Genomic DNA, 25220 nt, shown 5'->3' with positions numbered 1-25220 from the left:
TATTTTACTTAGGATTTATTAAATTAACTTCTAATTTCTTAAATGTTAGTTATAATGATATCAATAACTGAAAGATTTTAGAATTTCCAAAAGTTTACTACGCATTTTTACAAAACTACAAAAATCCTGAATTTAAAATATATTAATTTTCATCTTTTTCTATTAAATTTTTGATTATTAAGCTCACTAATGTCAGTTTTATTTAAAATTACGTATGTTATTCTATAGACTGAGACGTTTATTAATGGTGTTTGATAAACGAGGTCCCATATCTATCAAAAATGTAGCTCTTCAACCCTAGTTGAAAACCATAAAAGTATTTGAATAAATCGATAAAACAAATACATTATATAGAATTTGATAAAAAATTGACAGGACAAATAAGTATAAACTTACAAAATTTAAGTAAATTTTTAAAATAGACAATACATAAAAGGATCTTCTATTTTAAGAATGTACAGTACATGATTACTTAATTTTTTTTTAAGTTTAATTATATAGACCATATTAGAATTAAAGGATTTAAATACTGTACGTTATTTTTGTAAAATTATGATGAGCCAATTTATCAAAACTCAATATTAGTAAACAAAATATCAATTAATTTAAACGATTTTCCTGCTTGACAGGTCCGAGCAGAAATGCCAGAAAAGTTTCCAGATTGCAAATATTATCAGAGAATTGCAGTTGTCATTCAAATAGCGAATCGTTTTCATCTCTCTCACCAGTATTTTCATCACTTATAATTTATGGAATATCTTTCGGTCCAAGAAAAATTCTTATCTGGACTCTCTTCGTTTTTATATTAATTCATATAAGATGCATTTTCACCATCGTTAACTACTTTTATTATTCTTATAACAGTGGAAATATTAAAATGTATATGATTACCTGTGGACAGGCACTTTGCGCTTTAAGCACTATTGCAAATTTATGGCACTCTATACGCAATCGAAATCAAATTATTTTAATTGTCCAGAAAATTAACGATTGTTATTCTGAAAAATCTCGTCCAAATGGCAAAATTTTGATTGCGACTTACAGTCTTTGGTTCTCTGGAATTGTATTGTCGTTTGCATTTCTTTTTGAAGTTTATTCTGATTCTATGAAAAATTACCAAGATAAAAATATTATTTTTTTGAAGATTACTCATTTTTCACCTATCTTGACAAAGTCTCTTCATATTGTAGATGGGATAAGTTTCATTTGGTTTCAGATTATTCCCCACTCCACTGTTTGTCTCTTTTATTCTTCTTTATCCATTTTGCTATGTAATGTCGTAAGTAAAACAACAAGAAATGCGGATAAAGTGCTATATTCAAATAGTTTAGAAGAAGAGAGGAAGAAATTCATTAACAATTTTTATAATACAATGAGCATCGTATGTTCTTTAGAAAATATTTATAATGGAATCGTTTTCAATTGGTATTTTTCAATATTTCTCGAATTATCACACGAATTTCGAGATTTAGTACAGAGATTAATGTCGAAAGAAACGATTACGTTTCTCAGTTTCAAGTCAGCCTTCAATGTAGCGATTTTATTTTTTGTTACTTTCTCTGCTTCTAATGTCATTTTGGTAATTCATTCTTCAATAAATACTATTCAGAAAATATTAGCAGCAAAAAATTCTTCGGGTATTCGAGAATCCATGAAAACTTTGACTTTTTTAATTTCTAAACACGTTCCATCTCTGACAGCAAGAAATCTAATGACTCTTAGACGTGGTTTGCTTCTTACTCTGATGAGTTTAATGTCAACTTACTTACTTTTGATTGCAGAATTTACTTAAAAAATACAGTATGAGTCGACTAATTTTGAAGGAAAGTTTATCTGTGAGCAGTTAATATAAGTCAATTTAAGCACAATTTATTATTAGTATATATTGCTTATACACTGTGATCAAAGAGTAGGATTGCCAGATACTTGGGGATAAAAATTCAGGATAAAATAAATTCTTCCCGAAAGATACTAGGATGTTTCAATTCCAGAACATGCAACTTATGTGTACTTTTACTCTACCAGTGACAGAAATATACCCTATTTAAAGCGTGGAAAAAGAAAAACATACTTTATCGTAGATACAATTTTTAGAATGAAGTCCTCGTGTCTCTAGATGGCAATTGGAAAAAATCCGGGACAATCTTGGTAAACCGAGACATCTGGTAACCTTATCAAAGTGTCACTGTACATTTATAAACCATACAATGCAGGTGCAGGTGTTTGATCATCGTCTTAAAATTCAGTCTTATATCTTTCAATATCAGCAAAATATTATCGTAAATTAGTTCTATTGATTATAATCATAATCGCTTTAATTAAACAATTGTCGCGTAAATGAAATACAATATTATTATGAAGTTATGAAATTTCCTTAATTTAATATTATCAATCCTTTCCTGTTGTATTTAAACATGTTGTTGAGAAATTTGTAAACATCTTAATTTTTTATTTATTTTAATATATTAAATAATAAATTTAAGAGCAAATATAAGAAAATATGATCAAAAAGTTTAATCATTTTTATCAAATATCTACTGGTAAATATACTTGTTATTATAATGGTTATACTTTATGAGATACAAAATAAAGTATCTTAAAAATATTTTTTTAAATATTCATTTGTATTATTAATTAATTAATGTAAAAAATGCAAATTAAGACTAATACTCTCTATTAAAAATAATGGTGTAAACAAAGATATGTTTTCAATAGGTAATGTATATTTTCACGCTGTAAGCTATATGTTATATATATTTTTCTTGAACCCATGGATAATGATATATGTACCACACTTATTGTAGAATAATAAATTCACTATTTTAAATAATAAATAAATTGTAAATTAATTTATACACCTTACATAATTTATAACTAATAAATAACGTATTTGTTTTATAAAGATATAATCGGAAGTATTGAAAAATATTTTAATGTTACCATTAATATATGTTTAAATGTAAGTCATAGAGATTAATTATATATTTATAAATATATTAATTAAATAATAAATATTCTGTATTATTTGAAGAATGTAAATGGTAACTGATGAAGAGTAAAGTTAAAGAAATAAATGGTGCAATTTGTAATGTTATTGTATGAATAAAAGTTTTGCAAGCATTGGGGTCGATCTTTTAGCGCAGAATGTGTGCCGGTTATTAATTTACTAACAAGAGATTTTTCTATTAAAAATCGAATCTTTAACATAATAATACAATATGATCTATTCAATATTGTGTAACCTACCATTGGTTGAGTTTATTCACTCGGCCACTGGTAGCGCCAGCATACCATTGAATATTGCACGGTCTATATAAGGTCAGGACACGCGTACTGGAGGACTTTCTGTAGGAAACTTAACTCTTAGATTTGTTAAACACGTGAAAAAGTCCGGGTAACCCCATTTGGAAGGCTATTAGTGGGGAGCGAACTCGCAACCAATATTCCAAGGTCTATAAAAGAAGGTCAAGACGCGTACTGGAGCCGCCATTTTGGGCCTTTTTGAGTCGCATGTTTAAAACAAACTTGTACGAGCTGTCAGTTTTATACGACATTAATTAAACTAATTTATGCAATTTTAGTTTAATTAATGTTGTATAAAACTTGTGCCCTAATATATATTTGAACTATTCCACAACTGGGGAGAAACTACTTACTAGACCATATCTCCCCACTAAAATGTATCCTTAGGGTACTATTCAGTCTACAAATGCATAAATAAATACACCTTAATTTGTTGCCGAGAAGAATATCTATTTGAACACAAACATTTTCAGCCCGATTAACAGGCCATCCTCAGGTCACAACTAAAATGGAACTGATACGTTCCTTATATGCATGGTTTGGACGCCCACCTTTGCTGAGCGCTGTTAAAGTTATACAAATACATAGTAAAAACAAAATTTTAGTGCTTAATTAAAAAGATCGATTGCAAATAAAATAACTTATAGGTTATAACTTACATCTAAATACCAACAACTTCCGAATCATATCGGGCTATTTACGGCTATTACATAAATTATAAATTAATTTGTCACAAGAGGTAGACGTTAGGCGCCATCTCATATTAACTTTAATAATTATAATTTAATTAATTAATCTAAATAATTTAGACCTACTGGAAGAAAAAATCGTAGTGACAGCGGGCCAATAGAGAGCATGGTGCGCGATCCTTGCCATAATGCGGTTTGCGCGCCAATTTTCGTACGTGCATTAATCAAGCCGAGTAGAATGGCCGAATATTCGGCCATTCGGCCAGGAGCGTGGCCGAATATACTATTCGTTACATCACTAGTATTGAGTACAGTAATACCTCGACTTACGCTACCCCGACTTACGCGAACCCGGAGTTACGCGATTTTCAAATCTCGACGATTCGTCTTTTGTTTGAGCGCCACACAACTCTTGATTACTCACTCCCTCCAAACTATTGTTTAGCTTACATGTTCGGACATGTCGCGTGGAATCGACGCATAGCTACAATTTATTTTGTGTTATTTATTTCTGTGTTTGTTATATCTACAGAGACTTGAGAGACTCTACTATGTCATCCAAACGAAGTAGAACTGATTCTTCTGCATCAAACAAGAAAAGAAAAACTTTATCTTTGGAATGTAAAGTTAACATTATTAAAGACTTCGATACAAAAATGAAAATTTGTGAATTGGCAAAACTTGATCCTGTAGACCCAGTTCAATCATATGATCGAATGACGGTTGGAAACTTGACAGAAGGCCACAGTTTAATTGAAAACGGGTTACAAATCTTAGAAAATATAGAATCCGGCGAAGAGTGCATTTCTTCTATAAAACGAGAAATATAAAAAATATTAGCATGCTACGAGGAAATTTTGCGGGAGAAAAAAAAATCTTTGAGCCGTCAGACGAATTTGTTAGATTTTATGAAGCCTTCTACATCAAAATAACTTCGGTTTACGATTTTAATAGATAATACATATGTATAACAAATTATACTAATATTTTATTAAACATTTTTTTTTAAATTATTGTTTTTTTAGTCTCCGGCCCCAATAAAAAATAATTTGTATGTATTTATATGCGAAATTATACTCCGACTTACGCGAATTCGACTTACGCGGTTATCGCTTGATCCCACCTATCGCGTAAGTTCGGGGTATTACTGTATATCTTTTGTAATTCAATTAGTTGAATTGATACAAGTTAAGTATTAAATAATTAAAATTGAAGTCTGCCATGCTTTAGTACACAAATTTACATGTAGCAACACTGCCTTCTTCCACCTACCTCTTACTCTATTTTCCGATGGATAGCATTTAAAGGCATGTCTATAAGAACTTTACGGGAGATGAAATCAGTGCCTAATCCTATCCTCGTTCGCAGGAGCCACGAAGCTGCTCTGAAGTCACGCCTTTTATTTTATTTATCACTGTTATTAGGTAAAAGGGAATTCCAATTTTCCTAGTAAAGTGCTCTTATTTGGATAGTTTAATTTTTATTTTCTCATTTAGCGTAATTTTCGCAAAAATTTTCAGCTTTCACAGAAAACTCTACGAATAAAAATAAGGCAGCAATTATGCAGGCGACGCGTGAAAAAGATTTTCCTAATTTTAAAAGATTTAATTCGTATCTTTAAGGGGTAATTCTAAACTTTTTATAATCAATGTTTAATGTTATTTTCTGTAATTTTGTTTTCATTTATGTATGCAATAACTACAAAGTACCTTGTCCAAAATCTCTTCTTTTTTAATTAAATAGTAATTTTTTAATTAACGTTTTTCAAAACTTGATTTCCTCATTCTCCATGTTTTTATTTCACCCAAGTGAATGTAAATACGAAAATTGCGATTTCAGATGAAGTAATTTACGAATTAATTTAATTTTCATTGATTTTCAACTTCGATATACGCTGTTTTTATGTATCCGATATACTTGCAGGACCAATTGACCGCATATATCGAAGGTTACTTATATATATATATAGAATAAATTACTGATATACATAGCATTTTCAAAAAAATAAAAATAGAAAATATATCTATTTTGTATATTTTAATTATATTAAATACTCGACTGCACTGAAAATCCTTTGCATTTCATATTTTTAAATAATGTGTTTTATTCTTTAAATCTGTAATTAATTTTTTAAATTTCTTCCTTTTCTTAAATCAAATATTAGAGATTTTAATGATTAGGAATTGAATTTATTTCATTTCGAATTTTACATAATTTTTGGGCGTTATTTTTAATAATTTAAATTTTAAAATGCATTAAAACTAGATATTTTATTCTAAATGTAATTGCTTGAAAAGTAAATAAATTAAAAAATTAAAAAAAATAAAAATAAAAATAAAAATACTTATCTTTAATTATAATTGAATTTTACTCATTTCTGATAAATATATTCAAATTATTAGCTATTAAAATTTTATTAATGATATAGGAAATTAACAAGGAAATTTGAATTATGAAATTTTTGTTTTTAATTTCCTTTATCCGGAATTATATTATTTAGGCCTAATGTTTAATTGAATTGACTTTCGAATTATAAGATCTCTTCACCACGTTTGCATCAATTAACTTAACAAATATAGAAATAATAAACTTCTCAATTTGTCATTACTTGACATTCGTCATCTTTTTCTAACACTAATTTATATATAAAATAAATACATCATGCAAATCTCATGTACTTAAGTCGGAAAGTCTCGCCATCCCTGAATAGATATATTAATCATTCTGTAGAATGCTACAAGATAATGTACTAAGTAGGTGATATATTCGCTACGTGTTTTTTATATTGTTTTTGAGCATCCATCGGTATGAGCTTTGCACATGCCTCATGCTCTTTTCAGTTTGTAGTTTTTGAATCCATACGCTTGCAATGAGAAGTTCTTCCACACTATAAAAGCTTGCGATGTCCAATTGAAATAAATGATAAAATATAAATGCGCAACTTTAAATAAATTTATGAGGTGACTATCTTTTTTGTTGTTTACTCCTTGCGCTCTATGAGCAGTAAGGCCTTTATAAAGCTCATTGTTGGAAAATGGTCCAGAATGGAGCGACCGGAAAGGGGTTGACCAAATATATTTGAAACAGACCACCAATGAAATAAAAACTCGTAGGGTTTTTCGACCTGCCAAAATTCGAACCCGGGTTCTTCAGAGCGATAGGTTACGACTTAACCGCTTCTGTTATCCAGCCGGTTTTGCAAATCTATCATGGGTTCGCACAATCGGGTGACTGTCGAGCCTAATATATGCGGATCCGCAAAGCACCTATTACCACCTTGGCTATGCTCATCAAAGTATTACTATAAATGCTTAAAAAATAATATTTTATGTGTGTATTTTTGTTCAGAGGAAATCTGAAATATTATAATTTACACTATAATAAATTTTAAGATTTGGCAATTTATACTGAAAATTTTTTTCCTTATTTTTTCGGTGTATTATCCTTGCGAGATATAATTGAAAATTAATTCATAAGTATTATTTTCGTAAGAGATTGTTGATAAATGATGTCTATTATTGATTGATTAATAATTGCCACTTATTAAAATGTATAAAAGACATTTCCAATAATAACAAGTATGTAATTAGACATTATTAATGGAAAGAATAAAGTGAATTTCCTAATATAATTCTAGCATTAGAATTATCAACGTACAGTCCTTCTGTATAGTCTGTTCTATTGCGATTTGAGGTAAGTGAAAGAAATTTTTTTAATAAAATATTTATTTAAATATTTAAAAAATTACCATAGAAAATGTCTTCGTTAATAAAAATAATTTACAGTAACTTTTCATAAATAAATTAAGGTTAATGATAAAATAATTTAACATAAAAAATTTTTAAAAATATATTATATATGTTACCAGCCAAACCCGATTTCAAGCCAAACTAGTTTGTCCTAGGCAAAACTAATGTGTCCTAAGCCGAACTGATTTATGTACTATGAATAGGTGCCAATGTAAAAAAAAAAAAAAAATTATTTTGTATAATTCGAAATGCCACCACAGTACACCCTGTAAAAATAAATAAAAGATAAAATATTTTATATGTTACGCTAAGAAGCACAAATAAGTTCTTTTTTTTAAATTTTAGTTTGACCCTAAAAGTTATTTTTATTGTTTCGTTTGAATTTTTGAAAATATTTTCGAAAGTTAATTACCTTTAAGAGTGCATGGCTTAATAAAAAAAAAAAAAAATACAAACAGATAAGTACTGGTTAGCTTATTTTTATTTTATACTTTTGTACAAGTGTTGTGTCACTTCTAATCAATACAGTTTTTGGTTAATGTTACCCTAGATAACTAAGATGGCAACTCTTCTCCGTGTCCAGCCATCAGAAGACAGGAAACAGTAGGGACGCACGTTCTAACCTAACCTAACTTATTCTAATAAATTACCATAATTATTAGAATAGGTTAGGTTAGAACGGGCGTCCCCACTGTTCCCTGTCTTCTGATTGCTGGAAACGGAGACGAGCCGCCACCTTCCATACCTACGGTAACATTAACCCCGTTTTTTATAATTACGTAGACTATGTTTGAATAAATGTTGTTCATCTAATTGATTGCCTTTAATTTTATTTTAACCATTAATATACTGGAATAATAATTTCAAATCAGTTCGGCCTAGGACAAACTAGTTTGGCCAGTAACATATATATAGTTAATTATAAAATTGGACATTCCTTTTAAATATCTTTAAAATTACAGTATTTAACTTTAGGTGAAATTATTCTTCTTTTTTAATTTAAACTAAATGTTTGTAAAGTTATTATTTAGAAATTGAAAATGTTAAAGGTAATTTCTGCGTACGATAATCAGTTTATGAATGAAGTAAAGCGAATAAAATTAACTAAGACATCGCGCTTCTTTGTTGTATCGCTTAAGAATTGGGGTAGAGCCGGAAAGAAAGAAGCGAACCTTGCACCTGACGGTCGCGGACAAGCGAACTTTGCACTTGTCGACGTGGAGAGGCGATTCAAGAACAAAACAACCGCCACAATTGCTTTGTTCTTGTAGTCTTACCAGTTAGATCGTTTTTCGCAGCTATTTCCCGTGAGGTGCACGCAATGCTGTTTTTATTTTTAATTCCAAAATTCTGTTAAGCGCGCTCAGTTGTGTTAAGGAGTACGAACATTGTCACTGTGACTAGGGATTGCAATCCAGCAGTGTTTTCAATCCAGCTAGATTTTTGCTGGACCAAAATCATTCCAGCTGGATTCAGCGCGGATCCAGCACGGATGTATTTTTGGTGCAATGAAGTGTTATCTGTCTATCTATCTATCTAGCAATTTATGTTGTTTTTTTAAAGAAATAAAACATTTTTTTAATACTTAAGAAGCTTTTATTATTTAGACTGGTCACTATAATTCAGTAAAACTTTTTACTCATTTAGGTAGTAAACTTAACTTTGGTTCGGTTTAACACTTGAGATAGAGATAATTAACTTTAAATGTTTAGTTAGATTATAATTATAATGTAATCTTTAAGTTAAATAATAGCAAAGGTAATTCTACTAATTAATTTATATTGATTAGTAGCAGTCTAGTAGTTAGCAAAGCGGCAACGCCGACAACATAGACTTTTGTGCCATTATTTAGAAAGTTAATTGAGTATTTGCGGATCCAGCAGGCTGAATGCGCTGGATTGCTGGATGAGGGATCCATCAATTGCAATCCCTAACTGTGACTCTACTGTGTGTCGAAAACGAAGCCATAAACTCCTATTTCTTCCCTTTAAATGGACCCTTATTACATTTTTAGACTCTTTATTGCAATTAATGGAAAATGGCAAAGTTTAATCAAAATCATTGATCGATCAAATTTTGAGATCGAACGCAATTCTGTAAGCGAAATAGAAGAGACTTCGCTAACGCTCCACCTCAACTATTGATATATTAAACTGTAATGACGTTATTAAGTTGTAAATTATAGAAATAAAAAATTACAGGATAAGAATGTGATTTAATCTCGAGAACGGTCTCAGTTAGATGAAATCCAAGGCCATATATGGAAAGCGTGGAAACAGGAGGCTACTATTAACTATATATGAATCCTCTGGTAGGAACTGAAATTGACGTTATTTAAGCTCAAACAAAAACTTTTTCCCTGAAAGGTGGATGACCGACATACTGTTGTTAAAGGAAAAGTATGATGTATAGGAGCAAGCCGCTACTAATTTATGATAGCGAACATATCTTTTAAATTAAATAAATTAAAAATATGATAATGCAGTCCAGCATTGTGACGATGTCACAATAAATAATTGCATAGTTTTTTATTGATTACTATTTTGAATTTTCGAGCCTTCAAACTCTTGTGCTTCTAGGCACGGGCAACAGAGTAATGGAAAGTGGTAATGCTAAAGATGTCATAATCAAAGCTCTGTAAAATATTTTAAACTAACATATGTCAAAAACATGTTTGAAAAATTAAAAAATGAATTAAGAAAGTCTAACATAGTAATAGTACCTGACAAGAATAACAAAATACAAAAGCATATTGTCCAAAATAAAGTAGTAAAAAATACAAATGATTTAGAAAAAGTATTGTCTATAAATTTAGCCTAACTGCAGTTGTAACGAAAGAATGGTATATGTAAGAGAAACAAAGAGAAGTTTAAAAGTACGAATAAAGAAACATGGAAACGCAATTAAATATGATACGCATAATTCAGCTGTAGCTAAACATTGTAATTATTGTGACATAGGGTTGTGACATAGTAAAAGATTCAATAAAAGCAATAAAATACGAAATTAATACTTAAAAAGAGAAATACTATAAACATTCAGAAATATTAAAACAGAAAAAAGAATCAATGACAATTTAGGAACAAAATTAGATACAGGTTGGTACGACTTCATTGATACAAGGTCTATATAAGAAGGTCAGGACACGCGTACTGGAGCCGCCATTTTGGGACTTTTTGAGTCGCATGTTTAAAACAAATTTGTACGAGCAGTCAATTTTATACGACATTAATTTAACTAAAATTGCATAAATTAGTTTAATTAATGTCGTATAAAACTGACTACTTGTACAAGTTTGTTTTAAATATGAGATTCAAAATGTCCCAAAATGGCGGCTCCAGTACGCGTGTCCTGACCTTCTTATATAGACCTTGCATTGATAAAATCAGAATTAAATGAAAAATTAATCACACAATTAATGACGTAACAATGAGTAACACGTGAGGGGGTATATATATATATATATATACACACCCCCTATATATATACCTCGTATATATACAAAGTACCGATGGTGGTTTAAGCTCTGGTTGTGCGCAGCAGCCAGTTTAAAATAAAGTGTCTTTGTAAATACTGTACATATCCATCACTTTGCATTTATAACGTTAATTATAGAAATAATTATTTGTAAATTGTTATTTATTGTTCCGGGTGGCAAAGCAAAGAAAAGCTGATAAAGTGATGTTCTTGAAAATGTTACAATTGTTAGACATCACGTATGAAAATTATGAACATGTCGCTTTTAACACGGCTCTTTAATGTATAATTTTATAATTTATATAATATTACAATTTATATTTTGTATAAATTTGTGTTTGTGATTCGTATAATTTTATGAACACTAACTAAAGAGGGACGTATTGAGTCTGAAATACATTTTAAGTGTTCAGTATAATATTGTCATAGAGCCGTACCCTTTATTGTAAAAAATAATCACTAAAGATTTTGTAATCTAACACTGTTAACCGGTGTGATAAGCCCTCATTTATATATATATATAGGCCTATATGAGGGCTATGTTCTAATTGAAATAAAAGAAAACTAAAGGCTAAAAGCAGTAGATTATTCAATTGAGCATATAGTGTTTTAGAAACGTTTGGCTAAATTTCGCAGACTAGAGGAAGAAAACCTAAATAATGAAAATAGTTTTCTGATCCAGGGCTTAATTACAGAGATATTATATGTCAAAGTGTAATAACGTCAGTTCTGTTTTTACGTCTATGAAATGCATTAGTAATTAAATTCGTTTACTATTCAGAAGTTTTAAATTAAACGGCTCATTTTTAATTAATTCCTTTTAATTTAATTTAATTAATTAATCTAGACAAGAATACTTTTGCTGCTGTTTATCGGCGTCTTCGAAAAACGGAGACGCCTTCAATAATACCATTGATAGAAGAGCAACAACTGTACGAACCAGCAAATTATTAGGTGGCGTGCATATATCGAAACGATAGATTTTACATCATTTTTTATTCTCACCCATTTCTGTATACAATTCCTCATTACTATTGCCTCTCCCTCATATTTGTGCAATTCTATATTCAATAAATGTGAATTAACAACACAATATTCCAAAATAAACACTCGGATGGCATCCCTTTCCTGTGTCAGCATTCATGAACACCCTCCCGACACCCTACCACCATCTCGATATCATCGCAATTAATGCCCTCCGCCTTATTATCATAGAATTTGTGAGGATCCTACTACAAGACAAAAAGCTGGAACAATAACGCTAACGAATGCACTTGATAGATACTAGTAAAAGAAGAGTAGTAGTTTTACTAATTAGTAGACTATGTCATTCACTTTGCAAGAGTTTATAATGAATATTGTAGAAGAAAATCCCCAAAAATGCTTTATTTCTACAATGTCTTTACAATAATTTAATTTTAGATATGTTCTTGAATATAAAACTTTATATCTTTATATCCTTGTATTAACGAAAGCTTCTTTTTACGCTAGTTTTAAACAGTAAGTTACAATAGTAATAATATTAGCATAAATTATAAAATATTATTTCAGACATGATAGACTCGCAATAAATGTTTATTAATTACTTTTTGTCAAAAATCTGCATTCGTACAGAATTTTATTTTATTCAATTATTTACGTAACTATAATTCTAGTATTTCCCATAACAAGAATTAAGTCTATGTGCTGGATCATGAATGTGTATCGCTCGGCCGCCGTAGTAGGCAATGTGGTCACTGCAACAGTAAGCGGTACGATCAAGCAGGTTCTACGCAACCCAAGAAAAATTTCGAAAATCTAAATATTATGTCATAATGCCGTGTGGTGCTTGTTTTTATATAATGTCAAATTTCATGCAAAAATTTCAGGAGCTTTAAATAGATTATAGCAGTGATTAAAGATATGATTTTCTAGTATATTTTTATATACTAGATGCTCTATTTCGTAGTGAACCCGAGCAATTTTCCTACGCTTATGTAGACAGCGAAGGGAAATAGTTTTGTGAACAAGTTTTTCAATTAAGTGATTCAAATTATTTGTTAATACTTGTGAACAAGTATTAACAAATAAGTTACTGTTAACAAAAAAACAAAGTTAATTTATTTTATTGTTTGCTCCTACTTTTCAATAAAAAAATTAAAAATTTATTACATACTTAATGAGTTTATTTTTCTCTGTAAAAAGGAATAGCCCTTTTACAAAGAAAAATAAATTCTTTAAATATGTAATTTATTTCACGAATTTACCATTTGCACTGAAACAAGCTTTTTAATTTTTTAATTGAAAAAGTAGGAAAAAACAATAAAATAAATTAACTTTATTTTTTGTTGAAATTAAAAAAACTATAAAAATAAAACTTTTAGTTACTTTAAACACGTTTTAACTCGACTTATTCTTTCATTATAAAATGTAAAATCCATAAAATTAAACGTTAAAGAAATATTCCAATGCGGCAGGTTCTATATATTACAGAGCAAAAACAGCTTAAATTTTTTTTCGATATAAATACGAAAAGATGATTTTTTTATAAAAATTATCCAAATTTGAATACAAAATAGTCTAGCATAATAAACTAAATTTTCTGAACTACAGTATTTTTTAATGCTACACGATTAATTTCCACTTTTTTCTTTTCTTTTTATCGGACATTGACTCAATTAATTTCGTCGAAAAGAAAGTGGAAAAAGATTAAAGAAGGCGAAGGGGTGATTAGAAAATAGGAATAGAAAGTGAGAGGTCAATGCCTATGTAAAAATCTATTCTGAAACTACTGAAAATATTAAAACTGTGTTTGATAATTGGAGAAGGAAATAAACCAAATGCCTAAAGTGACTAAATCTAGATTGGTAATAGGAGTTTAGAGAGGAACAATGATACGAATTTTTATTTCGTTACCATATTTTTCGGTATATATGACGCAACTTTTGTTCAAGAAGGCTCAATTATTAGGGGATATTAGCAAATGACTTGTAATAACTGCTCCAATTATGTGTTTATTAGATGATCGTGGCATAAAATTTATCTCTATTTCACTTATTTTTACTTGCCGGCTCTGTTACATATAATTGAAGGAAAGTACGGCGATCGGTCAAAAAATGACCTCTCAAGATTTTTACATTTTTGGACTCCGAATCTTGAAACTTTGAGAAATGCGAAAAAATTTGGGAGTTTTTTTTTTTTGTACGGATGTTTGTATGTGTGGGGCACGATTTTATTTACACTCTTCGAAGCTTAATAACTCCTGTGCTTTTTGTCGAAAATTTCTAAAATTTTGCACGGGGGGGTGTGTATTAGGCGGATTGATGCTATTAAATTTGAGTGATTAAAGGTCGAGAGAGTAGGGAGACTACGAGGTCGTGTGTCATAACTCGAGTAGTGTTGAACTTAATGACGATTTTCCTTGTATTAAAATTTACAATTTTATTTATGAAACTCATCCCTATTATAACAGAGGGTCCCACACACGTAGGCTTAAATGTTGCCGGGAAATTAAGCAACTCGTTGCTGGATATTTTTGGTGAGAGGTACTATTATAATAGTTTTTAATAAATCATAGGGGCTGAATTTTGCTCTTCTGCGTTCAAAATGCAGTCCTTAGCGGACACTCGTGCCATATTGTGACATCCAAAAACAATCGCGGTAGCGTGATTGAATTGAGGCGAATACACTACTAATTTTACATTTTCATCTACTGTAGGCGGGAATTTTTGATATGGTTACTTGCTCAGCATATGGTTGTACTAATAGACCATCTAAAAAATTACCCGGCATCACGTTTCACAGGTATGTCAGTTACTAGTGAACCCGTTGTTCATCCTGTTAGTGGTAACGATATAGTGTTTTTATTTGATTTTACCAATATGACTAAATTAGGAATGATTACTTTAGGAGGGAAGAAACTATATTCTGAAGAAAGCATAATTGATTGGTGTTATATAGCGTAATGATATAGCACCATTCAAATGTACGGCATATTCTTCAGGAATACCAATTGTATTCATAAAATTTATAGCGGGTAAAAGCACATGATTTTCTTCTTCGATTTTCGAGGAAGAAAATCATGTGCTTGGAGAAAAATCACACGCGATTTTCCTCCAAGAGTACAGTTTTATCAATGGTCTATGTGAAAGAGTGTTAATCCTCGTTTTCTCGAGAAAGCACAGATAAAACTGATATGTTAAATAGACCTGATGTTACTTTATTTTGACATTTAATAACTCGCTAATTAAGCTTAGGATTAATTAAGAAAAATGCCATCAATTTTTTATTCAGGTTTTCTTCCTATAAGCCTGTAAAATTTTGCCAAACATTTCGGAAGCATCATCTTGTATGTATATGTATATACCTATTTTACTAAAGATATTTTAAACATCGCTTATAATTATTTAATTCTTTGTCAATAATAGCGCAGATTTAGTACGCAATTAAGAATTCTCTTTTTTCCGAAATAGCCAATAGTGTAAATCTGAAACCTGTGTGGCGAGTCTCCGTATGGCGGAATCCTACTGTATAAACAAAAAAATTATATTAGCAATTATTGTCCGGATTCTAGTCATAAGTATACTTTTAAAAACTTTTTTGAATAAATATTCAATAAGTATATGAAGTTTAAATTTAAATTTTAAATATTATTTTTTACATAGATAAGAATATTCGGATCCGAGAGAATAATTTTACAAATGTTTGAATTTAAATGAAATTATTTTCAGAATTTTAACCAAAAATGAAATCTTACAATATATCGGAGCCTTTGCCATTTCCGTACGAATTCGAAACTCTTATAGAAGTTGACGCAATGAGGAGCTTCTTACGAAAACGATGGCATTATTCTATATACATATCCATTGTATATCTGATCGTTATATTTTTACTTCGAGAATATATGAAGACACGTCCCGCTTACGATCTCAAACGAGCAAGTGTGTTTTGGAATGGGATTTTAGCCATCTATAGTATCTTTTCAGCCTTACGTGGAATGCCTATAATGTACTTCGGATTTACACGTTTTCCTTTTTATTATATAATATGCGATAAATCGCTAGCGGAAAACTTACCACAACTTATATTTTGGGGGACGACTTTTTTATTTTCGAAAATTTGGGAATTGGGAGATACTATTTTAATCATATTAAGAAAACGGAAATTGATGTTTTTGCATTGGTATCATCACGTGGCTACTTTTGTAGGGATGTGGTATGGTGCACATAGAGAAGCATCTTTTGGAAGTTTATTATGTTATACCAATGTAGTCGTGCATTCTTTTATGTATAGTTATTTCGCTCTTAAATCAATGGATATCAAAATTCCCATTTTCATAGCCATGTTTATCACCGCGATACAAACGCTGCAAATGTTATTTGGAGTTCTATTGTCATTTTGGGTTTATTGGCTTTTGATCAATGGCTACGAATGTGATACGCCAAAAGATGCTTTAGAGTACATATTTGTTATGTATTTTTCTTATCTGATTTTGTTTAGTTATTTGTTTTATGATTCTTATATCAGACCTGTATTTTCGCATAAAAAGAAAGATTAAATAAATGTGAAATCTATTATTAACTTTTTAACATTGTTAACAATTTAGAAAAATAATTTCTTGTTTGTGACGGATACAGCAAAGTTGTGTAATCTTTAAACGAGATAATAAACATTTTAATTATAACAATACTTGCAAAAGATTTATTAAATTTATTTGATCTAGTTTAAAATTTTACGAATCAATAACACACATAATGAATACATTTTAATGTAGCTGACCTCATTTCACATTAGATGTTCGTTAATCCGGACTTGCAGGGCTGGATGTTTTCGTATTAACGCAAAATTCGATGAGTCATATTACGATACTTATTGCGGTTTAAAGGTTGCAGACATACTGTACTGTACATTTCGTGCAGGCCACTGCATGTTTCCATTACAGCATGCTTTTTAACCGGTTTTATGATGAAGCAGTGTACGTTAATGAACACGTTATTGTTTGTTTGTTTTGTTAAGTTATGGCAACGAAACACTTGGGCGACCTTCTGGGTGGTCTTTTAAGGAAAACTGGCCCCTATTTAGGCGTTACAAATGTGGAGAAAACCCGGAAAATTCCACGTGGCCAGCCTGTCCGAGTGAGGCGAAAACTCACGACCGAACCCCCATTTTCAGGGTACGAAGATCGCTTGGCCACTGGTGGGCCGTTATTGTATGAAATCATTTACAAAGATTCAGATGCATATAGGATCTAGTGTAATATTTCCACCACGGTCTTTGGGCAACCATGCGTCCAAATTCCGATTTCGATTTGCAAAATACTAGCATGTTGGAATACTATCAGACAATTTTTGATTATAGTTTACATTTTATAGGGTACGGGATTATAATGTGTCATATGGGATATCATAGCAATATTAAACGGATCCATTGAGAATCCGTTTAATATTGCTATGATATCCCCAGAGCCGTAACTAGGGTATGGCCAGTGTGGCCCCCGTCATAGGCGCCGATTTAATAAAGGCGCCAACGAGGTTTCGGAATAATATATATTCGAATTTATAACACAAAAAACTTTTATATTTAAATTTATATGGTATTTATGATCTGTAATTTCTACGAACATATATTTCAAAAATAAACCGCCATTTTTATTGTTATTGAAATATATAAATTCTTTCTTTCTTTATCCTCGCTTTTTTCCATGTTTATATGGGGTCGGCGTTTCCTTCTCTAATGCGTTTCTTCCATTTTTCCTCTACGAAGGGCTTCTGCTCTATTAAGTCCCCTCTGGTTCAAGTCTTCTTCCTCCTTATCTTTCCAACGCATCCTTGGTCTTCCTCTTTTCCTCTTTTCTCTTCTATTAACAATTTTATTGTTAATAAAAGGAAAGAGGAAAAAAGAAACATTTATATATTTCAATTTGTTAACAATTATAACAAATTGAAATATATAAATATGGATATGATATTTTATCAACAATAGTTTATTTCCGAAAACCTCTTTGCAGTAAATACGACCGCACGTATTTATTTATATTGTTACGATAGTTTCGGTGTTTACATTGTATGTGCATTGCACTATTAACGAAAGAACAAAAGGCCAAGTATCATATTTAAGTCCAAAAATCCAAAACGAATTTATTTCTTTACTAGCATCTAAAGTTCGAAACAAAATTATATATAATATAAAGACAGCAAAATATTTTAGCATAATAATTGATAGTACTCCTGATATATCTCATAATTTATGAACAAGTATGCCAGATTATCAGATACGTCAAAATTGAAAATGAAATGGTAACTATCGAAGAGAGATTTGTTGATTTTGTACTATCAAAATGTAAAACAGGACAAGGACTTGCAATTAAAGTTTTGGATAAGTTAAAAAATGATGGTATAATAATGATTAAAAACATAAGAGGACAAGGGTACGATAACGGAGCAAACATGGCCGGAATACATTGATATAATGGCATGCTAGCGCATACAGCACGATTAAACAATCTTGCCAAATTTGTTCCTTGTGCCGTGCATTCGCTTAATTTAATTGGAGGGCACGCAGCAAGCATTACCGTGGAGATGGTTTCATTTTTTGGAATAATCTAGAAATTGTTTAATTTTTTGCTTCTTTTACCCGAAGATAGGAAAAAATTACAACATTACTAAAGACAACACTTAAAGGACATAGCGGCACGATATGGTGCTCTAAATCACGTTCAGTAGATGGAAGTTGTATAGATTACTCCCCATGGAATTTCGGGACTTTGAGTATATATCTGAGCTCAGGGGGCCGAGTTGAGTTCAATGGTACCCTCGTAAAATGCATTTTAAAGGCAAGAAATCGTAAATATGATAACTTTCTTATTTTTCGTCTCCGGTCCAAAAGTAGGGTGTCGTTGAACTCGTTCCGGCCCCCTGAGTTCAGATACATACTCAAAGTCCCGAACTTCCATGGGAGTAATCTATACAACAGCCGTAAGTCATTTGAAATATCAAATTAACGAAGTTATAGAAGTCCTTAAAGAAATATCGAAATATTCTTTATTTGGAGATGGTGTCGCTACAGCTAGAATTATTACTGGACATATTGAATCATACAATTTTCGGTACCTCAATCTGGCCCCAAGGGATGTATGGTGTTATATTACTTTTTTGTTCCTTGGGAGCTTGTTTCTTTAAAATCCATCGTATCTTTTTGCAATATTTCCTTTCCAGGGTATTCTTTACTCGTTCCGTTAGCCTCACTGCCCTACTGTTGATTTGTTTTAACCATTACGGATTTCTCTGGTAGACTGTGTTTTCCAATTCAATGCACTCCTTTAAGATTCCATATTTTTTGTTTTTTATCAGCCTAATTGATCTACGTAAACATGCCTTTTGGAACTTTTTGTTTAACGCACCACACTCCGCTGGTATGCTAATCCTGTGTATGGACATCGGAATTACCTTTTCGTCAACACATTTCTTAAGGAACTTCAACTTGCAGTTATTCCTAACTAGTTTCAAACACTCTTTCTGTATAAATTATACTCGTTGGCCAATGCCGCCATTGAAACTACCCTCACTTCCTCAGCGGTTTACTTACAACTAAATTAAACACCAGAACTCTTGCTGAGCTTACTGCAATTTAACCTCTTAACGTACGAATTATTAAAAAAACTGACTTCAGATGAAAAAAATTATTATTATTACTTAAAAGTAAACATCTATTTTATTTAAAAAAAGTGTTTTTTAATTTTTTTCAATTCATCGAACTTGGTTTCTAAATGGCATCTTTTCCTTTGGATAGCCAACTTTACAGGGGCCCCCCTGCTATTCGGCTTTTTTGTATTACGTGTTATACCGAAAAGCTGCCATTCGTAGGTAAGGTGTAGTTAGCGATAAAAAATAATTTTAAAAAATTAAACACGACAAAATATATAATGAAGGAAACGATCTAAACTTTGATTTGCTTTTTTGTATTTGTCTTAACCAATAAATGTTTTGTCACCACCCCTAGGCATAAATACTTCGGGAAAGACCGCCCCCTACTATTGTAAAGCAATTAGCGATAAGAATACAGGTTATTGGCTGATAAAATCAATACTGAACTTTTTAAAACTGTAATTGGTTTATTTCTGTATCAGTTGAGATATTAGTTTGACGAATCATCAACCTTTGAAAACACTGAAACTAAAATTGTTGCTAAATGCCACACTTATCGAGCTACATTCTGTAAATACGACGCCAGCCAATGGGTAAGAGGGGGGCAAGATGATGTAATTGATAGAGGATATGAATTGTATGTAGGTAAAATAGAAACGATTCATAAAGTTTTAATCATTTACTATGTACCGGAAAAGAAATATCTCAAATAAAAGATTTTCTTTAACTTACAAGAAGCCTAAGAAGATTATTTTAATTAAAACTTAGCATTTAAATAACTTTTTCGAATTTCTAGGGGAGGGCAACTGCCCCTCTGCCCCTCCCCTTGGCGACGCTCTTGGCTACATTGTGTAAATATGTAAACAGTCGCTATAAAATGGCATGTTTTGTTTGTTTTTTGATCTACGATTTGCTAAAGAAAAGTTTTGACAGTATTTAGACAAGTAAAAATGTTTTCAAAACTGTTTAGCAATAAATATTTCTGGGAAACTCTATATTACTATAGTAAGTCTAAGAAAAATTTTCTTGATGTCAATTGGCTTTCAAGTTCTTATTTTTACGTCTTTTACGCTCTAATTTGTCATTTTTATTATGACTGATCGGATATCAACCAATGTGCGTCTTTGTAGAACTATTCGTTTAGGGTTTTCTTGCAAAGAACCAATGGCTTTCAAAGTCACTTGATCAGAGTCAGAATGTAAACAAACTTCAGAAAAAGTTATTTTCATCGCTTCTAGCTGTAATTTCACTAGGTTTTATGTTATTTGAAGTTACTTAGACTAGAAGATGTTATATCAAAAGCTTCTACTCAAAGAATATATCGGGAAAGTCATTACTTCCGGGTTTTACAGTACTTCCGTAAATACGTAAAAAAATAGGTATATAATCATTCATATAATAGGGTAATATTCGATTATTATAGTCTATTGTTATTATAATAGCGTAAATAACATATACATAGAATGAAATATACATCATCGATACTAAAAAGTGTATTGACCTAGATTTACAAAAACCACCACCCCCCTTCCACGCCCATCGGTGTTATAAACTATACGCCGTATTATCTCTCTACATCGGATTAGAAAGCTACATTTTTTTTTTATTTGTGAGAATTTAGACCTATCTATGTAACGTATATAACAGAATAATTGGATGTTTATAGAAAAAGGTTTTTTTTGATTATTTTAAAAACTGGAATTGTATAAATTTTTGTAAACATACATAATATTTTATTCAAGAATCATAAACGCTGATATGTTATTCATAATTCTATAATATTATCATACATATAAAGTCATTTATATAGAATTTATTAACATCTGGTTTGCAAGTATCCTGCTGGCTTAGACCGCTATAAAGTCATTAGACTTTGCTAAATGGAAAATGTTTAGTGTACTGTAAATTGAAAGGTTACAAACTATTTATATGAATTTTATAACCTAAAAAATGTCAATTATTTATTGATATATACAAAGTTGGATGCATATAAAAGTAGGTATACAGAAACATCAATTGCAAATATATAGCATTACACGGAAGTCGCGTAATAAAGTGATTATACCAATATATATATATTAAGCATTACAAAATACAGTATTTACATAAATTTTTTCTTACACATTATACATTTTCAGTCGTGTGATATATTTCAAAACATGGTGCAGGACATAGTGCAACTTCGCAGTTTCTGCACCAATATCGTGTTTCTTTTCTAATTTTTTTCATTTTGGCATCACGCTTGTTACAACAGACTGCGCAACATCTTGTGGGAGCTGCTTTTTTTTTCTGTCGGCGGAATGAAGGCTGGGAAATGCCTTTCTGTCAGTCTTAGTGGACATGGACCTGGTGTCCTCGGCCGACCTCTATATACCTTAGTTACGGTGTGAAATTCCTTGATGAGCTGTTCAATAAGTTGTGCTCTGAATGTTAAATGATTTTTCTCTCCGCTATTTTTTTTATAGAGGACAAAAGAATTATAAATGCAATTATCAAATAAATGAAAAAATATTTTCTTATAATATTTCTTTCCTCTTTTCCTAGCCACTGGATAATCATGGAGTTGTTGATCTAAACTAGTGATTCCCAACCGGTGGTTCGCGAACCCCTGGGGGTTCGCAGTGTTTGCAGAGGAAGTTCGCGAAAATAATATTGTAATGGCGGATTTTTTAAAACGCCATTAAAATCAAATGCAAAAAAAAAAAAAAAACAAAACAAAAACACAAAAATTAAAGAACTGTAAAACAGATTGTTCGCTGCCTGTTTGTTAAGAAATCTATAATAAATTTCAATATTTTCATTTCTTTTTTCATTATTTGTTTTTGAAAATTACTTCATCAATATCAAATTATATCAACAATTTTATACATTATAATTTATTCCTCTTATTCAAGGAATCAAATACTATTCTCTTTTTATTACAAACATTTATTTATATTTAAAACATTTTACCAATGTGATTAGTATCATGTTCTGCTTTATATTTAAAATCGTTGCAGCAGTTTTCCCTTCTATGTAATATATTTTTTTTTACAATACAATTGGAAATAATTATCAAAGGCAGTTTACTACAGATTTTAGAATTAGATTAGATTCCGGTTGTAAACAATACTTGTTTACAACCGGAAACTGGGAGATTAGTGTTGGCAAGCGCCAAATCCGACAGAGGGCGCTCAAGATGGCTGCCGAAACAGGTAAGGAACCGACCATGTGTTTGTTCAATGCCTGAGCCGATTCAGTTTCCATCGGTGACGACTGTTGCGATGACCAAATGGAGAACAAATCATTGAATTTATGTCAAATTCTAGACTGTATCGGCGACAGGAAACATTGTCTTGTAGAAAGTGAAGCCGTTTTGGATGCTGGACACATCGTATTTTGTGGATTAAACTCTAACAACACTGAAAGTTCATGTTGTTGCTTTAGTGTTTCAATCTCAGATATTGTCGTTTTAATACATCTCAATTACGGAGAGAATGCACGTGCAAAGCGGGGCTGTCTGGTTTTCGTAAACATGTGATAGCCGAGCATAATACTAAAATGAAAACAAAAAACCGTAAATTAACTTGTATTTTCAATTAAGAATATTTTAAAAAATTTGACTGGAAAGTTATCTTGACATATGTATATGAAGATAGAAAATTTACCTATTTTCTTTCCGATCTGCGTACAAAAACAATTTTTCGACAGGCATGTCCATTTACAAAAAAAAAATTAGACATTTTTTTCTTTTTATGTGGACGGCTTCAGATTTTCAAGAGAATAATTTTCAAACTTGAATTTGAATATTACCATACGTCATGACTACATAAAAATTATTATTTAAAAATAAAATAAAAGACTATCGTCTGTAGAATTAAAACACTTCTCACCTGTTACACGTTAACAGGTGAGAAGTGTTAAATATTTTAAGCAGTATACACCATGTTCCAATATAAAAACATAATTTTATTTATCATAATAGTTATGGTTAGTGTTGTTAGAGTTTAATCCACAAAATACGATGTGTCCAGCATCCAAAACGGTTTCACCTTCTACAAGACAACGTTTCCTGTCGGTTCCTTACCTGTTTCGGCAGCCATTTTGAGCGCCCTCTGTCGGATTTGGCACTTGCCAATTAACCGACGTTCATACATAGGCTTAGCACTTGTAAAGCTTGAGTGATAGTGATACTGTGACTGTCAAGTTCTCGTGTAAATGATTTAATAATTATTAATTTAATTATTATTACAGCTTATTTTTATTATGGATCGATGGTTAAAAACGGGTCGTTTAGAAACGAGACATGATAATCGAGATGGTAGTACTAAAAGCTGTAGTGAGGTACCGTTTCACCAGACAAAAAATAAAGGAAATGATGATAGAAGAGGGAAAAAGCGAAAAATATGACAGCGACTATCTACAATTTTGTTTTCATTTTACTGGGAATGAGTGGGAACCTAAACCGCTTTGTGTTATATGTAACGAAGTTCTTGCCAACAGCAGTTTAAAACCATCACTTCTTCGTAGACATATTGAAACAAAACATCCGACACACAAAGATAAACCTCTTGAATATTTCAAAAGAAAATTAGCAGATATCAAAAAGTGTAGCCTTTCTTCTTTCTTGATTTCAAACGAAGATAGTAAAATGACCCTTGAAGCATCATTTCGAGTAAGTTATAGAAAGATCTGAAAGGAAATCGTGGAGGAGGCGGAGGAGGATTGTTGATATCCACATCGACCCAATTTCTGGCAGTAGAGATGCTTTGATCCGAATCTACGCTCGATTCTGAGTCGCTGACGTCGCTCAAATTATACTCCGATCCACTTTCAGAAAAACTATCATCATCATATTCTGAACTAGACATTCTGGCAATAAAAGATTGTATATAAAATCCGTTATATATATTTATATATATAATATTACGCGCGAGAAGAATATTCTCCGGATAAAACATACTTATAAACTTACTTGGAAAAGAGTAGAAAACACTTTTCACGATGCACAAAAGCAGAGATATTCTCAGTGGCGTGCCGTCATTGGAAGCGATGAAAGCGCCGATTCCACCTTCCAATGACCTTCCCTTGTATTTTATAAAATATAAATTTTCATATTTTAACGTACTTTGAATTAATTAAAATTAATATTTTATTATAACTGCATTATGTATCTTTTACGAATTTCTATACTACATGTGAAAAAAAACGATAAGATTGCTATTGTATATTCGAATAATTCGGTGGCGGAAGGAATGGTCGAAACCGGGTCAGTTTCTAATCAGCCAGATTATATAGGCATTAGCACACGCGGTTTACAGTGCACCAACCTCACCCGGTTTAGCTGGTAGAAGCTGGTAGAAGCGACAGCTGGTAAAGAGTCCGACTCTATATCCCGGACC

The 25220-nt window shown here is 31.1% G+C and overlaps 1 protein-coding gene across 1 annotated transcript; it reads left to right on the top strand.

Moving 5' to 3' along the window:
* Positions 1-7649: 7649 nt before the first annotated feature.
* On the top strand, positions 7650-16754 carry LOC136979867 (putative fatty acid elongase 3). The gene is made up of 2 exons (XM_067275887.1): positions 7650-7685; positions 15928-16754. The coding sequence occupies exon 2, from the start codon at positions 15942-15944 to the stop codon at positions 16752-16754; it is 813 nt and encodes a 270-aa protein (XP_067131988.1). The 5' UTR covers positions 7650-7685; positions 15928-15941.
* The last annotated feature ends 8466 nt before the right edge of the window (positions 16755-25220 follow it).

Source organism: Centruroides vittatus, unplaced genomic scaffold (genome assembly GCF_030686945.1).
Source record: "Centruroides vittatus isolate TY-2023 unplaced genomic scaffold, ASM3068694v2 contig_651, whole genome shotgun sequence".
NCBI classification, from domain to species: domain Eukaryota; kingdom Metazoa; phylum Arthropoda; class Arachnida; order Scorpiones; family Buthidae; genus Centruroides; species Centruroides vittatus.
This window is presented reverse-complemented; position numbering and strand designations above follow the sequence as displayed.

What these genes read in the sequence shown, in the direction of transcription:
- LOC136979867 (XM_067275887.1), top strand. Translation starts at nt 15,942, where the DNA reads ATGAAATCTTACAATATATCGGAGCCTTTGCCATTTCCGTACGAATTC.